Source organism: Acanthamoeba castellanii, assembly GCF_000313135.1.
Source record: "Acanthamoeba castellanii str. Neff unplaced genomic scaffold scf7180000084776, whole genome shotgun sequence".
Taxonomy (NCBI): domain Eukaryota; phylum Discosea; order Longamoebia; family Acanthamoebidae; genus Acanthamoeba; species Acanthamoeba castellanii.
In genome coordinates, this window is record NW_004457586.1 from 948,064 (window position 1) to 963,651 (window position 15,588).

A 15,588-nucleotide genomic window follows, 5' to 3' on the forward strand; every position below is an offset into this window, starting at 1 on the left:
GAGTCTCGTACATGATCTGGGTCATCTTCTCGCGGTTGGCCTTGGGGTTGAGGGGGGCCTCAGTGAGCAGCACGGGGTGCTCCTCGGGGGCGACGCGGAGCTCGTTGTAGAAGGTGTGGTGCCAGATCTTCTCCATGTCGTCCCAGTTGGTGACGATGCCGTGCTCGATGGGGTACTTGAGCGTGAGGATACCACGCTTGGACTGGGCCTCGTCACCGACGTACGAGTCCTTCTGGCCCATGCCGACCATCACGCCAGTGTGGCGGGGACGACCGACGATCGAGGGGAACACAGCGCGGGGGGCGTCATCACCGGCAAAGCCAGCCTTGCACATGCCCGAACCGTTGTCGATGACCAGAGCCTGAACCTCGTCTCCCATTGTTGATGATGTAGTTGGTGGTGGTGGTGTTGTAGAGTTGTAGTAAACTGAAGATTCTCTGGGCCGAGGGGAGTGTTTTATACGGTGCCGTTGCCCTTGTCGCTTCCTTCACTTTCTCCTGCGCGCTCCGGTGGGCCAATGGCCATGCTGCTGGGGGTGGTCTCGTGCGCTACCGCGCTTTCTGTTTACTGCGAGACTGTGCACCCAAAAGGCTGCTAGGAAAAATAGACCTGGCTTCTACCGCGGGGCTGGCCGTTGTCCTCAATTTCGCTAAAGAGCAACGGCAAAGGAAAAAGAGCAAGCAAAGAAAATGGTTTTTCTCTGGAACCACACGGCGGCGAACGTCAGCGAGCAGAAGTACGAACGTCGGATACGGAGACGTTCTTTGTTGTAGTTTTGCCAAGAGGTGACGAAGGACGCATTGAGCTCTGCGGTGGTACTGCCTGCCTGACGGCATGTCTAAGGTCGCACAACCGGGAAGCGACGGGCAGAGAGCTTGATGGTTGATGGATACGGCCATACTGCGCAGAAAGCACCGCTTCCCATCCGAACAGCGAAGTTAAGCTGCGCCAGGCGGTGTTAGTACTGGGGTGGGCGACCACCCGGGAATCCACCGTGCCGCATCCTTTTTGCTCTTCACCATCTACGGAGGTTGCTTGCACCACCTCCACGCACTGGTTTGCAGTTTCTTGCCTTCTTCTGGCATGAGCTATTTACATCTACCCTGATTGTTACAGTGGTTGGGCCGCCTCCGCCGCTATTCCTTCGTGTCGCAGCTGCGGCCTTGTTCCACATCAAGGCCCTTACTGTTACTGGCCAGGTCGTGTTCATCGTCCGCGGCCATGTCGCCGGCCTCGCGCGCCTCGTCGTCATCCACCTCGCCACCTTGGCGCCCAGTTCTCTCCTGGCAGCCACCACGCAGCCACTTAGGCAGCCAACCAGGACCTCGCACGCATTCCTGTGCTTCCAGCGGCGGATGAACGACGAGCAGCGACGTCGTTGACGATCCCACAAGATCGCTGAAGTGTACCGAGCCGTCGTGTTCATCACCACCGTTGACGAACTCACCATCAGCGTCATCGTCGTAGTCGGCGTTGTCTGTCTGGCCATGCTCGAGGTTTCCCTCGGCCGAGCTGTTGCTGTCGGCGCTCTGTCCGCGCCCCCGCCGGCCGCCGAAGTGGATGTGGGGGAGGTGGTGGCGGTGGAGGTTGAGGTGGTGCACGTGCTGGTGCGTGCGCGACCACTTGCGCTCGTTGCCGATCACGATCATCTGGTACACGTGCTTGGCCTCCTGGTCGAGCGCCTCGGCGAGCACGTCGTCGCTCTCGCTCACAATGAGCGACATGTTGGCGGATCTGGCGTGCACGAGGGCTTGCACGCCGTCGAAGGTCTCCATGAGCTGCTCCTCGGCCCGCTTCTGCTCCGCCGAGAAAGCCGAAGCCAAGCCCACGCCGTGGCCGTCACCGGATTCATCAGCCTGCGTTGGGCTCTGCTTGCAATAAATCAATAAAGGCAATTAACAAATATTGTCCAGACTGTAGACACGCATGAATGTGAATGGGATAAACTATACAGCTGAGGCGTACTGTCGTGTGGTACGGTGTGTGCTGTTCGGCCATTTCCAAGTCATCCTTGCTAGGCCTGCGGGGCAGGCTGACGGTCATGGGGCTGCGGCTGGCGTGTGCGGCAGCCCTTCGCTGGCCTGCCGCGGTGCCGCTCCCCGGAGCCACGAGCCGCCGCCAGGCCGCTTGCACGATTCGCACCAGCAGCCGCATCAGGAACACAATGTCAAAATACTCGTACCAGGCCGGACCCTTCTTCTTCGTCGGCTTCGCGCCACCGTCACTCTTGTCGTTCTTGTGGTGGGCCTGATTGTCGTCGTCCGAGGTAGAGGCAGCAGTGTCGGACTCGGCCCGCTGGCGCATCTGAAGCAGGCCGTCGATGGTCGTGAAGTCCGGACTATTGTGTCGCTGCTGCAGGTGGTCGTGATGGGCCGCCTGTCGGGGCACGATGATGGTAAGATGCACCTTGGGGTCTTGGGCCAGCTCAAGCGCCACCTTAACCGCCGCCTTTTCGAAGGCGTGGAACGAATAAACGAAGAGAACCCGTTCTACATTGGTCCGGTGCCGCAGTCTTCCATTGTCCACCAGAATTCCTAAGAATCGGTTGCACATTAACACGTCATCCCCGCCAATTACAGAAAGGTGCAGTTGGCGTACCAATGGGCGCTTGAATATGTTGCATGAGTTGATGAGCACGGCGGCCTCCCTCGTTGATACGATCAAATTGTTGGTGCCGGTTCCACCCTATCACTACCAGATCGCGCACCTGCGAGGGGGCAAGGGTAGGATTAGTCGTACACTGCGAAGGAGGGGGGAAGTGATGAAGAATGTGTAGTACGCGCGAGTTGGCGGCCTTGATAAGGTCTGTGGCCAGGTCGGCAGAGGTGCGGGCAGTGACCTTGAAATTGACGCCCAGCATCAGTGCTCGCTGCCGGGCGAACTCGACAACGTCAGACTTGTCCAACCGCAGCTGTATATGTTTGATTACACAAGTGTGAGAGGTCGGTACAGCAAGTGTAGTTTTTGAGAAGGAGTCGCGTACAGCGAAGAAATATGTGGAGGGTCGCTCAGAGATCTCCTTGAGGTGGATGGCCTTGACCTGGGGCTTGCGTCTGGAGTTAGTGCCCTTGGCGTGGGCCTTGGCCAGGGCGCCGGCTATGGTCACCATCGACACACCTGTCCTCGCCTCCTGGATGCACACCAGCACCGAGTAACCAGAGCTATAGGTGCACCCCCAGGGGTGAGAATAAAACATGATTTGTGATTGGCTGGCACAAGTGGTAGCGGCAAACCGTTTGACCCGCTTGGGGTTGTGTTGTTTCTCTCGTCGTGTCCAGAGCAGCCACACGGCCGGTGTTGTGAGGAATGTGTTCCTGCGTGTTGCGTGAGCAACATTGGTGTATTCGCCGAGAAGGGGTGAGAGGTACCAGAGAGCCATGATCATGAAGATGGCGAACACCTGGTTGGTGAGGACGCCGATGTCGAGGCCCACGTTGAGCACGACCAGCTCCACCAGGCCCTTCGTGTTGAGCAAGAAGCCAATCGTCAACGATTCCCTGGTGCCACGCACAACTCAAAGTCAGACCACCACCAAGCTCTAGCCTTAAAAAAATGCCGCTGTCCAGGAACCTCCACGAGTTACGCAGCAGGCGTGCGGCTGCTGCGGCGCCCCCGATCTTTCCTATCATGGAGGCCAGAATGATAAGCACGACCGACACGCCAGCCTGGTGTGAGTTGATGGTGCTCAGGTCGGTCTTCAGGCCCAGATACGTGAAGTAGAGCGGCAGCAAGATGATCATTATCAACTCCTGCACCAAGGTTGATTGAGGTTGAAAGTCATTGGAAAATTACATGATCGGGTGGTTGAGCACGAACCTCAACTCTTTCGGTGATTCGCAGGGCCACTAGGTGGTTGCGTGGAGTGATGACGCCCAATAGGAATCCGCCGAACATGGAGTGCACCCCTATCATCTGGAAATGGCGAGCTTGGTGTAAATGTTGCAATGTTTCCAGTTGTAGCCACCGACACTGAACCAACGTACGTCGGTAACCCAAGCCGAGATGAAGAGTAGAGCAAGAATGAGGATCACGAACTCGTGCTTCATCGTGTTGTGCGAATTGACAGTCCTGTCCCCAAGCGCCAGCCAGCCCCCATTATTAACATTATCTTACAGCCAGGTGCGAAACGGGCACGTACTTGGACAGCCAGGTGAGGATGGGGCGCACGATGATCAACATGACGAGCACGTAGCCGACAAACACGAGCAAGGTGTACAGGGCGATGAGCAGCCCCGAAGAACCCGCGATGGACACCACAACGGCAAGCAGCAGCCAGGCGCTGCACCGCAGGTCTCATGATGAGCTCCACAGGAACAGATGACAAGAAAGAAAGGAGGTGGTGTTTCGTACGCCACGTCATCAATGGCTGCAGACGAAAGGGCGACGACGCCCACCTTCGAGCGGGTTAGGTCCTGGTTGGTAAGGATGCGGGCCAGCACCGGGAAGGCCGTGATCGACACCGCCACGCCCACGAACAGCATGAATGTGACGAATGTCGCCGACTTGGCCTGCCGGCGATCACAGTCAGCAGCACCCAACCTGAAGCTGCTGGGTGAAGAGGAGCAGGTTACCATGGGTAGCTCGTGGTAGAGGTAGCCGGCGGCGCCGACGCCCAGGCCGAAGGGCACCACCATGGCGGTGATGCAGATGAGGGTGGACCCCTTGATATTGCTCTGCATGATGCTAAGGTCCAGCTCCAGCCCGATCAAGAACATGAACAGAATAAGGCCCAAATAGGCAATGACTAATGCACATTACAAGCGTATGAAGTGAGGGTGCGAACTCAGCAAACAGCAAGAGGGACGAAGTAAAATAAAATAAAATTCAATAAAAAATACACACCTTTGAAGGTGGGAATGGAGGAGGTAGGGAAGATGGTCTCGGTGAAGCCGGGCACAAAGCCCATCACAGAAGGCCCCAGCAGGATGCCCGTGAGCACCTCGGCAATCACGCTAGGCTCTGTAGTGTATGGCTGTAAGTGTACTGCACATGAGCTGAAGGGGGGAAGTACGTTTGATAAATTTGAAGAAGTAGCTGAGGGCCTTGGACACGATGACCACTATGAGCATTTGAATGATGAACAGAGCCAAGGGCGACTTCTCGAGGGGGTTATCCCCCTCATAGACTCCCATGACCTGCCGCCGCCTTGCCTTGCGTTTCTCCTCTCTCGTTCTTTCTCTTCCTCAGTTGCGTTTTCTGTGAGAATGGCGCCTATAGAAGAAGAGGACCTTTTGCAGACCAGTTGATCACGCATCAGTCGCGCGTGGTGGAGGAAGCTGCAACTCCTTTGATCTTGGCGTTACATTCACGTAAAGGACATATTACCTTTTTTAGTTGTAATGCAAGTTAAAATCAAAACTGTTGTGTGGTGTGCACCCTCATGCAAGGAGCATGGTGGCCAGCCAAATTTTCGTGCTGCCTGCCCACCCCTCAGCCCCGGCCAGCCCTTATTCTCCTCTTCTCCCTCTTCTCTCGTCCTCCTGCATTCTTGCTGTCTGCCGTTCAGACCTCGTCGCTGCTGCTGCTGCTGCTGTCCTCGCCCTTGTCGTGCTTGGCCTCGACGTCTTCGTCCTCTTCTCCTTCATCATCGTCGTCGTCGGAGTGGTGTCGGCGTCTGGTCAGGCATTCGAAGCATCCGCCCACCGAGAGGCGCGTATCTATGTAGGCCGGCGACTCGAGCGGCGGATGGACCACGAGCAGCGACGTCGTCGACGAACCCACGAGATCGCTGAACTGGACCGAGCCGTCGTCGCCGTCGGCCGCGTCGTCGTTCTCTGCATCGTCGTCGATGTCGTCGTGGCGCCCGAAGCTGATGTGGGGGAGGTGGTGGCGGTGGAGGTTGAGGTGGTGCACGTGCTGGTGCGTGCGCGACCACTTGCGCTCGTTGCCGATCACGATCATCTGGTACACGTGCTTGGCCTCCTGGTCGAGCGCCTCGGCGAGCACGTCGTCGCTCTCGCTCACAATGAGCGACATGTTGGGTCGGGCGCGCACGAGGGTCTGCACGCCGTCGAAGGTCTCCATGAGCTGCTCCTCGGCCCGCTTCTGCTCCGCCGAGAAGGCCGACGGCAGCAGCGAACCCAGGGCGTACTTGCCAGACGCCGCTCCCGCCGCTTCAAGCGCGATCGAATCCGGGCGATCCTACCCAACGTGTAAGATTAGTGTGTGTGCGGTGCGATGAGGTGCGTGCGTCGTGTTGCCTGCTGCGTGCGGTGGTGTGTTACCGAGAGGCTGACGCGCGGTGACTCGGCGAGGTCTTCTCCTTCGCTGCTGCTGCTGTCATCGCTGTCGTGGCGCTCGCCTGTGGTCCTGCGCTCCCTGGCGGCGGCAACGGCGGCGGCTGCGGCCCTCTCCTCCATCTCCACCTCGTTCTCCTTCCTCGCAGAAGTCGTCGGCGACGACGCGCCCGGGCGCCTGCGCTGACTCGTCGGCTTCCGCGGGCCGTGGATGCAGCGGCGCACCAGCCGCGCCAGCAGCCCGAACAGGAACAGGATGTCGAAGTACTGATGCCACGCCGCGCCCTTCTTCTTGGCCGCGGCGGCCGGTGTAGCGGCGGAGGTGGACGACGAGGCGTGGTTGGTGTCGCGCGGGGTGAGGGCATCGGTCGAGGAGCTCATGTCATGCTGGGCCGACTGATGGTGGCGATCGCGCATGAGCCACTCCTTGCGGGGCACGACGATGGTGAGGTGCACGTCGGGGTCGCGGGCCATCTCGAGCGCCACCTTGACCGCCTCCCGCTCGAACGAGTGGAACGAATAGACGAACAGCACCCGCTCCACGTTCGTGCGGTCCCTCAATCTACCCTTATCGACAAAAATACCTGTTGCAATGTAGCGCCTGCATTGTTAGCATTCTTCACAAAAACAAGAGCGAACACGACAAGCGAAAAAGAACGAAGAACGACGAAGAAGAAGTAAAACGAAGGGCGAGCGTACCGACGGGGGCGCGGATGTGCTGCATGAGGTGGTTGACCCGCCGGCCGCCCTCGTTGATTCGGTCCGATTTCTGTCGGTTCCAGCCCAGGATGACCAGGTCTTGCACGCGAGAGTTGGCGATCTTGGTGAGGTCGTCAGCGATATCGGCCGAGGCGCGAGCGGTCACCTTGAAGGTGACATCGAGCACCGAGGCCCGCTGTCGTGCGAACTCCACCGCATCGGACTTGTCCAACCGCAACTGTACAGCATCAATCGAAACAAGTCAGCACGACACACGCGACCCTGGCGACCCAGGCGACACGCAACACAGGAAAGTGGCGTACAGCGAAGAAGTAGGTGGAGGGTCGCTCGGAGATCTCGGTAAGGTGGACGGCCTCGATGCGGGGCTTGCGCTTGGAGTCGATGCCCTTGGCGTGGGCCTTGGCCAGGGCGCCGGCGATCGTCACCATCGACACACCGATCCTCGCCTCCGGGATGCACACCAGCACCGAATAGTCCGAACTATGCGAAATAACAGCAACAAACGAGTGAGTTGTGAATCCCGCGATTCAGCTCGCCTCGCTCGAGACTCACGCAATGACGAACCTCTTGCGCATCATGGGGTTGCGCTTCTTCTCTGTTCGCGTCCACAACAGCCACACGATGGGCGTGGTGAGGATGGTGTTCCTGTGCCGGCAGAGGTTGGTCAGCGATTGGGGCCGGGAGTTGAAAAAAAACAACTCGAGGGCGGAAGGGGGCAGGCACCAGATAGCCATGACGACGAAGGCGGCGAAGATCTCCTTGGTGAGGACGCCGATGTCGAGGCCCACGTTGAGCACGACCAGCTCCACCAGACCCTTCGTGTTGAGCAAGAAGCCAATCGTCAACGATTCCCTGTGGTCGTGGAAAAAGAAGCATCAAACATTAATAATTCTGAACAACAAACCAACAAACAAACAAACAAGCATATATATATGTATAACCAAACATTTACATATACAACGAAACATCACAAGATATGAATATATGAAGGTTGGTGGGGAGTACCTCCAGCTGTTGCGAAGGAGACGGGAGGCGATGGTGGCGCCGCCAATCTTGCCCAACATGGAGACGGCGATGATCAGCACCACCGTCACGCCGGCCTGCCACGTGTTGAGGGTCGACAGGTCGGTCCTGAGGCCCGAGTACGTGAAGTAAAGCGGCACCAGGATGATCATGATCAAGTCCTGATTAATGTCGTAAAGATCGAATTCGGGCCTGTCAGAGAAAGCTGAGGGCTCGCTGCTCCGGGCATTCGGGCGACGCGCGCACCTCAATTCGTTCGGTCATGCGCATGGCGAAGCCGTTGCCGCGCGGGGTGATGACGCCCAGGAAGAAGCCGCCGAACATGGAATGCACGCCGATCACCTGTTCGTGGGAGAGAACGAAGACTGACTTCATCAGGGCCTCGCCTATTCTGGCGCAGTCAAACTTGATTTCAAAGCGAAGACGAGCGCACGCACGTCGGTGGTCCAGGCGGATATGAAGAGGAGGACCAGGATGAGGATCACGAATTCGTGCTTCATCGACTCGCGCGCATGTACTCTCCTGTGTGTGGGTTTGCAATCATACAAAGTGTCGACATAATAGCGCCAGGCGACCCACTGGACCAATTGCAAGGTGGTGGCCTGCCGACGTACTTGGAGAGCCAGCTGAGGATGGGCCGCAGGACCACCACCATGAGGACCACGTAGCCGGCGAAGACCAGCAGCGTGTACACTGCGGTGAGCGAGCCGGATGACCGAGCAATCGACACCACCACGGCCAACATGATCCACGCCCTGTGCGCTCATTTCCGGGTTAACTGGTTGGCCAATCGGAGAGTGACACGTCGGGGGGGGGGACGGTACGTGACGTCATCCACGGCGGCCGACGAGAGGGCGATGATGCCCACCTTGGACTGGGTGAGGCCCTGATCGGTGAGAATGCGGGCCAGCACCGGGAAGGCCGTGATAGACACCGCCACGCCCACGAACAGCAGGAACGATGCGAACGTGGCCGTCTTGGTCTGCAGTAGTAGTAGGAGACGGTGATGAGCACGATGAGCTTCGATGACAATAGGAGGAGAGAGGGGGGGGGTATACCATGGGCATCTCGTTCCAGATGTAGGCTGACGCGCCGATGCCGAGGACGAAGGGCAACACCATGGCGGTGATACTGATGACGGCCGAGCCCTTGAGGTTACGGCGCATGAGGGCCGGGTCCACCTCGAGCCCGACCAGGAACATGAACAAGATGAGGCCCACGTTGGCGATCACTATGACAGTATGAAGCCAACGGTCAGTTTGACATTGTTGACATCTTTTTTCTTTCTAAAAGCAATAGACTGACTTGGGCTCACACCATTGAAGATGGTGATGGAAGTGGTCGGAAAGATGTTGACGGTGAAGCCGGGCACGAAGCCCATCACGGAGGGACCCAGCAAGATGCCCGTAATGACCTCGGCGATCACGCTCGGTTCTGTAGTGACGTCACATATTAAAATACTCATATTAGAACATCTTCGCCATCATAAAACCAATGTTGGAGTTTTAATATATTGTTTTTGGTGACAATGAAGAAAGCGTCACGTACGTTTGATGAACTTGAAGAAGTAGCTAAGCACCTTGGCCACGATGACCACGATGATGAGCTGGATAATGAATAGGTCCAGCGGCGAAGTCAAGAGCGGGTTGGCCCCCTCGTAGATACTCGACGGTCCTGCCATCTTGTTGTTTGTCGGGGTCCCGCGGCTCCGACCAGTTGTTACGAAGTAGGAGGCTCAAATAGCCTCGTCTTGCGTCGTCTGAGGTCTCTTTCTTCTTTTGCAACGGTACAGAAGCCCTTCAAGCGCAATAGCTTCTGCCCGACGAGAAGTCTTCCCCTTGTAGCGACTTCTGCGGCGGTGAGGATCTTAAAATGGGTGCGGGCTGCGGGCGAGTGGTGGAGGTGAGTGTGCGGTGCACGACGGAGTGGCGACTGAGAGGGCACGCGCCGTGTGGGTGTGAAGGAGGTAATGTAGGAGTATGTCCCAAGCCTCCCAAGCCGGACGGGCGAGTGACGAAGGACCGGAAGAGAAGCGAAACAGAACGTTCCTGAAACGTTGATTGGTCCATGGTCGAGCACAATCCCAGATAAAGCCTCCAACCCATATAAGCCAGACCAATCAAGGGGTCGCTCTGGACACGTTGGCACGAGCTTGAGACTTCTCCTCCCATTTCCTGCGGGGTTTTGGCCTCGATCAACAAGCGGGCGATCGAACCCCACCATCGGCCAGATTGGTGAAGGAGAAGCACCACAACAACTTGTATCGAGTGGTCTTATAATAGACAAGTACAGAAGAACAGGAGTGGGACAGCTGTAGCCTGATCATTTTATCACGGCCTAATTTGCGGCTCACGTTCGCACGTTGTAGCCGATCTCGCTCATGTCATCGGTCGGTTCGGCATTGAGCTGCGTGTAGAACACCGCCTTGGCGAAGGGGAATGTGCGGATAGATGAACTCCAAGTCCTGCCGTAGCCATTCGCAGCATTAGCCGTGTCATCCTTCAGCTCTTTTCTTCGGAAAGAAGAAGCCAGAAGGCTAGGCGTACCTTGTACTCCTCCTCCGTGTCTCGGAGAACCTTCTTCAAGCTCGACCTGATGTGTTCGTTCTTGGTCGAGAATCCTCCTACGTATGTATAGCAATGCATGTGTGAGGCGACCAAGTGCGTCACGTATCGAGCAAAGGTGCGTGGTTAGAGTACCCTCGGACACTTTGATGAGGTCGTGCCTGGTCTTTTCGTCCTGGCGCGCGAGGTAGGAGATGACGAGCGAGTCGACCTGGGTGGAGCTGAAACGGAAGATGACCGTATGCGGCTCGTTTAGAGTCTCCAGCAGCTCCTCCACCTGCTGTCGCGACGCGAAGCCGTGAATGAAGCCGACCCGCCACAGGCCATGCAACTGCACACACACAAACCCAACACACGCGACAAGAGCAATCAGCCAACAGCTCTCCTATCGGCATCTACGACATCTTCGGCTTCCACAACAACACCAAACAAGGGCCAGCAACAAGAGCAAGCGCACCCGAGGGTCTGCGATGAGCTTGTAGATGGCCGAGTACCACGCCCAGAAGCTGGTAAACTGCGATAGTGTCACACATTCTCCGCCGCCGTTGGCTGCGCATTCACGTGAGTTTTAGATAGACTACTATGGTAAAAGGCCTCAACTCGGCGCGGAGCGAGCGTGCGTACGAATCATGCTGGCGATGTTGGCGAGCTCGTCGTCGTTGAGCACTCGCTCCGTCTCGTCCTTGATCTGCTTCGCCACCGCGTCAAGAATGTCTTGCGTCTTCACCGTACACTTGTCCACTTCCGTGAAGGACTGCGCAGTCACCAGGGACCAGTTGTCAACACCAACGTCAGCCACCTTAAACTGACCGCCGGTCGCAGCGCCGGCACGAACAGGAGGTGGGGAGTGTGTGCTTACGCCTGTGCATAGCGAGAGGAAGAGGTCGCGCCCCTCTTTGCTGATGGTCTGGCTGTCGAGCTCCTTGGTTAATCGCTTCAGTTCCTTGTTGAGCTTGTCCAGGCGCTCCACGACCTGGGCGAGCGACGGGCGAGCAGACGGGTCCTCTCGACAGCAGGCGATGGCGAGATCCATCAACGCCGGCGGACAATCGGGAGCTGTTGTAGTACATTAGACCACGTTGATTGCACGAGTGATGCGAGCGGGTGCGTGTCGTGTCGTTGGTCGTGTCGTGTCGTGCGGCCCGAGTTGAGTGCGTACCTGTTTCGGTGACCATCTCGGAGAGCTTGGACGAGTCGACGCCGAATTCGAGCTTCTTGGACTTTTGATAGACCATGCCCAATCGAATGTGCTCTCCGTCGAATCGGGTGATGATCTCTCCCAGCACTATGCCGTAGCTGTTTGGACGATCAAGCATAAAATGCAGATAAATAGTCAACTTAATAAGTCAAAGATAATCGTAATCGCAATCGTAATTGTTGGTTCCGCACCTGAAAATATCAGCCCTCTCGTCGTACTCGTAGTTATCCACCTCGGGCGCTCTAGAAGCAGGAAAAAGGAGGTCAATGGGCAAGCCGGAGAAGGAAAGGCGGAAGTCAGTCGCGCGCGAAGCGAAGTTGAAGTACCGCCACCACGGGTCGCCGACGGCCGAAAGCCTGGCGCCTCCCTTGTGCAGGACGGCCAGGCCGAAATCTGCCACCTTACATTCCAAACTCGCGCCCAGCTGTGCCGGCGGATGTGTGTGAGCTCGAGGAACTGAGCGAAGGAAAACGACAACGACGACGGTGATGAGAAGGGGGACAGGTACGAGGACGTTCTCGCTCTTGAGGTCGCGATGCAGAATACGTCGGTCGTGGAGATAGCCCAGGGCGTTGGCGATCTCGAGCGCCATGTTCACGCGCGTCGACCACGAGCTCTTCTTGTTCTTCAGGAACGTCGACAGGGTACCTGGTCACGGTGAACGCAATGTCAGAGATCGTGCCAAGCCTGAAACTACCGCACACGCTCCACCGCGCACGCACGCAACATAAGACACACACACAACACACACCGACACATAAGCGTAACAGTTTCGGTTACCATTCGGAACGAATTCGGTGACGATGGAGAGTTCGCCCTTCTCAGTGTCGTGCTGCACGCCCATCCACAGCACGATGTTGGGATGCCTCAAGTTCTTCATGATTTGCACCTGCACAGCGCGAGAGGCAAAGAGTATGGTGTGATGTGCGGTCAGTCACTGCCTTCACCGCACTGTTTAAACAGAGTCGAGGAAAAGCTGGGCCCAATAAAGGGGGACGCTCGCAAGTCTCTCTGATAGGTACCTCGTGCAGGAAGTCCTTGGCGATGTCGTCATTGTGTTGGTGCAGCTTCTTGACGGCCACGGTGGTCGTCAGGTATTTGCCCTTGTACACCTGGGGGCAACCACAGCCACCAACACGCAGGAAAGGCAGTCAGGCACAACCCATAAAAAGAAAGCCTGAAACCTGGGTCGCTACTCGAAAGATGAAAGAGGGAAAAGATGAAGGATTGTGAAGAGAAAGGGCGATATGACGTACGACACCAAAGGCGCCCCTACCAAGCTCGCTCTGTACGGTCAGCTTGCCGGCGGGAATCAGCCAATTCTCTTGCATCTCTGTGATGCGTTCCTCGCTTGGTGGCTCGCCGTACATGCTGTGGTCTGTTGTGTCGTCGCCTCGAAGGAGTAAATACGAGAGCGTAATTATTGTTGGGGGGGGGCAATCTCCATTGAGGCAGCGGGAGTCGAGATCAAGATTGAGGAAGGAGATCACGTCGCAATAGGACTTCTATGGGTGAACGTACGAGAAGATTGGACGATTGCGAACGCGCCTTCGCAAGTGATGAGGTTACACTTGGTGCGTTCCCAGGTGCCGCTGTTGCACAAAAAACACCTCCAGAAAATGCAGCAAAGAAATTGTTTTTTTAAGTTGACATATTTTAATCCTGCAAAATAGCACCAGAAGGTACTTCGTCTTGAGTTTGATTCCTTGAATACGATTAGTCTGGCTGGGAGCCTCTTTTGCCTGCATAGATCACCACCTCCTCAATCATTTCTATCCTGCAATCCTGCAGCAACGAGACATTCCACTGAATCGGTCCATCATTGTTCTGCTCACGATGTCGATGGTACGTAGCTCTGCCACGTACCTCTTTATGCTTGCACAAAGCTTCTGCACCCGCTGTCATCTCCACCTACATTAATTATGTTGTTGCAATTTTAACTCTAATCTTGTTGACGTTGCAGCACGGTATGACGAAGGAGGAGTACTTGGCTTCGCGCACCGAGGAAAACCTGGCCAAGCGCAAGGCTCTCGGTCTTGAGTGGAAGGAGAAGTTTGCTCGCCTCACCCAAATGGTACGTGCTCTCAGCCCCGACCGCACACGCACTCATCTCCGCCGCACACGCTCACTATCGACACACACACGCACACACAACGCACACAACGCACGCACTTGATGCACAAACACAGAAAAAGGATAGCGAGTTCACGGACGAGGGACTGCGGCTGACGGAGCGGCTGCTGGACTTCAACTCGGACTGCTACACCATCTGGAACTTCCGCAGGCTCATCCTCCTCAGCAAGATCAGGGAGGCCAACGAGGAGCAGGCCCGCCTGGCCATCGAAGCCGCCGAGCAACACCACAACCAGCAGCAGCAGCACGAGCAGCAACCGCCACATGAAGAAGAGCCTGCCAGCGAACTTGTCGAAGAGAAGAAGGACGAAGGGACGAAGGAGGAGCAAGCCACCACGGAGGAAACGAAGACCGAAAGTGGAGAGCAGGCACAGAACGAAAACGAAGCGAAGAGCAAAGAACAAAGTGAAGAGGGACAGCAGCCAGAGACGGTGGAGGAGCAAACTCCAAAGGCGGAGGGAGAAGGAGAAGAAGAAAAGAAGGAGTTGACTGAGGAGGAGAAAAAGGCGCTTCTGGACGAAAAGCTGAGGCAAATCGAAGAGGCCAAGGTCAAGCGCCTGTGCACACTATTCGAGCGCGAGCTCGACGCCATCACCAGCCCGGCCATCAAGAGGAATCCCAAGCACGTTTTTGCCTGCGCGCCCGTCTTGTGCTGGCACACTAGTGATTATCACTAACGTTAGACACACACACACACACACACACGAAACGCGCAGGTCCTATTGGCCGTGGAACCATCGGGTGTGGTGCATTCAGCAGCTCCAGTCGTTCGTGCCCGCATCCACGCCGCCCGCCGCTGAGGGCGACAAGCCCGCCACCCAGACCACCAAGGTGCGTATTCAAGGCTACACGTTTCGCTTGCTCCCTGGTGGCTAACCGTGTACGGTGATGTAGGACATGCAATACTTCTGGAAGAAGGAGCTGGGTCTGTGCGAGCTCTTCCTCAGGCTTGATGGCCGAAATTGTGCGTTCCCTGTCGTGTGTGTTGTGTGTGTGTGTGTGTGGTGTGTGTGTGTTCGCGAGAGGGGGGTTCCGACGCTTACACTCTGCTTTTTGTTGCGATTGTGAACACACTGCAGTCCACTGCTGGAACTACCGCAGCTTCATCACGGAAAAGGCCGGCGTCACGCTGCAGCAGGAACTCGCGTTCACCGAGCAAAAGATTGGCGAAGGCGGCCAGTTTTTCTTCGCTAGCGCCGGTACACACAACACGCACGCGCGCGCGCACGCATCTCTATCCTTGGCCTCACCGTTGCCATGTTATTCTGTTCGCGGCCTCCCGCAGGAGGGAAGAACAGTTTCTCGAACTACAGCGCCTGGCATTTGCGCAGCAAGGTGCTGGGCCAGCTGTGGGACGACATGCTCGCCAACCACAAGGACGAGGAGTACTGGCAGTCGGTCGATGAAGGTACGCGGCGCCTCCCTCATGTTATATGCTTTCACCCACGACGTTGAGGTGGTCAAAACACTACTAATATTTACGTTATGTACGTAATGTGCTCTGTAGAGTTCCGATTGCTTGAGCAGTCGCTGGTGATGCACGATGGCGAGAGCCCGTGGCAGTACCACCGCTGGCTGATGACCAAGGGTGAGTGGGGGCCTCGCAGTGTCTGCCGTCGTAGAACCACGAGCGCTCACTTTCCCACTCGCTTCCCAATTCTCTAAACAGTGCCCAGCGAGCGTAAGGAGGAGATGATCCAGCGCGAGCTCGAAC

The 15,588-nt window shown here is 56.8% G+C and overlaps 4 protein-coding genes across 4 annotated transcripts; 1 reads left to right on the plus strand and 3 right to left on the minus strand.

The window, feature by feature from the left end:
* Nucleotides 1-1,136: 1,136 nt before the first annotated feature.
* Nucleotides 1,137-5,132, minus strand: ACA1_285190 (transporter, monovalent cation:proton antiporter2 (CPA2) family protein; the record flags this gene model as incomplete). The annotated part of the gene is made up of 15 exons (XM_004344873.1): nt 1,137-1,868; nt 1,966-2,534; nt 2,599-2,707; nt 2,780-2,911; nt 2,984-3,161; nt 3,234-3,314; nt 3,369-3,497; nt 3,571-3,749; nt 3,817-3,912; nt 3,984-4,068; nt 4,139-4,279; nt 4,351-4,508; nt 4,572-4,744; nt 4,843-4,959; nt 5,012-5,132. The coding sequence occupies 15 exons, from the start codon at nt 5,130-5,132 to the stop codon at nt 1,137-1,139; spliced, it is 3,000 nt and encodes a 999-aa protein (XP_004344923.1).
* Nucleotides 5,133-5,502: 370 nt separating this feature from the next.
* On the minus strand, nt 5,503-9,660 carry ACA1_285200 (transporter, monovalent cation:proton antiporter2 (CPA2) family protein; the record flags this gene model as incomplete). The annotated part of the gene is made up of 14 exons (XM_004344874.1): nt 5,503-6,141; nt 6,225-6,820; nt 6,936-7,173; nt 7,259-7,436; nt 7,521-7,601; nt 7,680-7,808; nt 7,962-8,140; nt 8,226-8,321; nt 8,417-8,501; nt 8,594-8,734; nt 8,804-8,961; nt 9,038-9,210; nt 9,297-9,413; nt 9,528-9,660. The coding sequence occupies 14 exons, from the start codon at nt 9,658-9,660 to the stop codon at nt 5,503-5,505; spliced, it is 2,943 nt and encodes a 980-aa protein (XP_004344924.1).
* Nucleotides 9,661-10,328: 668 nt separating this feature from the next.
* On the minus strand, nt 10,329-13,489 carry ACA1_285210 (protein kinase domain containing protein; the record flags this gene model as incomplete). Its single annotated transcript, XM_004344875.1, has 14 exons — nt 10,329-10,403; nt 10,526-10,602; nt 10,679-10,874; nt 11,001-11,092; nt 11,168-11,297; nt 11,403-11,599; nt 11,703-11,839; nt 11,933-12,165; nt 12,250-12,389; nt 12,522-12,630; nt 12,764-12,853; nt 12,998-13,119; nt 13,263-13,333; nt 13,428-13,489. The coding sequence occupies 14 exons, from the start codon at nt 13,487-13,489 to the stop codon at nt 10,329-10,331; spliced, it is 1,731 nt and encodes a 576-aa protein (XP_004344925.1).
* An 88-nt stretch (nt 13,490-13,577) lies between these two features.
* ACA1_285220 (protein prenyltransferase alpha subunit repeat-containing protein) lies at nt 13,578-15,559 on the plus strand (the record flags this gene model as incomplete). Its single annotated transcript, XM_004344876.1, has 9 exons — nt 13,578-13,586; nt 13,705-13,815; nt 13,931-14,500; nt 14,634-14,705; nt 14,769-14,838; nt 14,954-15,073; nt 15,160-15,282; nt 15,382-15,436; nt 15,544-15,559. 9 exons carry the CDS (start codon nt 13,578-13,580, stop codon nt 15,557-15,559), a joined length of 1,146 nt encoding a protein of 381 aa, XP_004344926.1.
* Nucleotides 15,560-15,588: the final 29 nt, after the last annotated feature.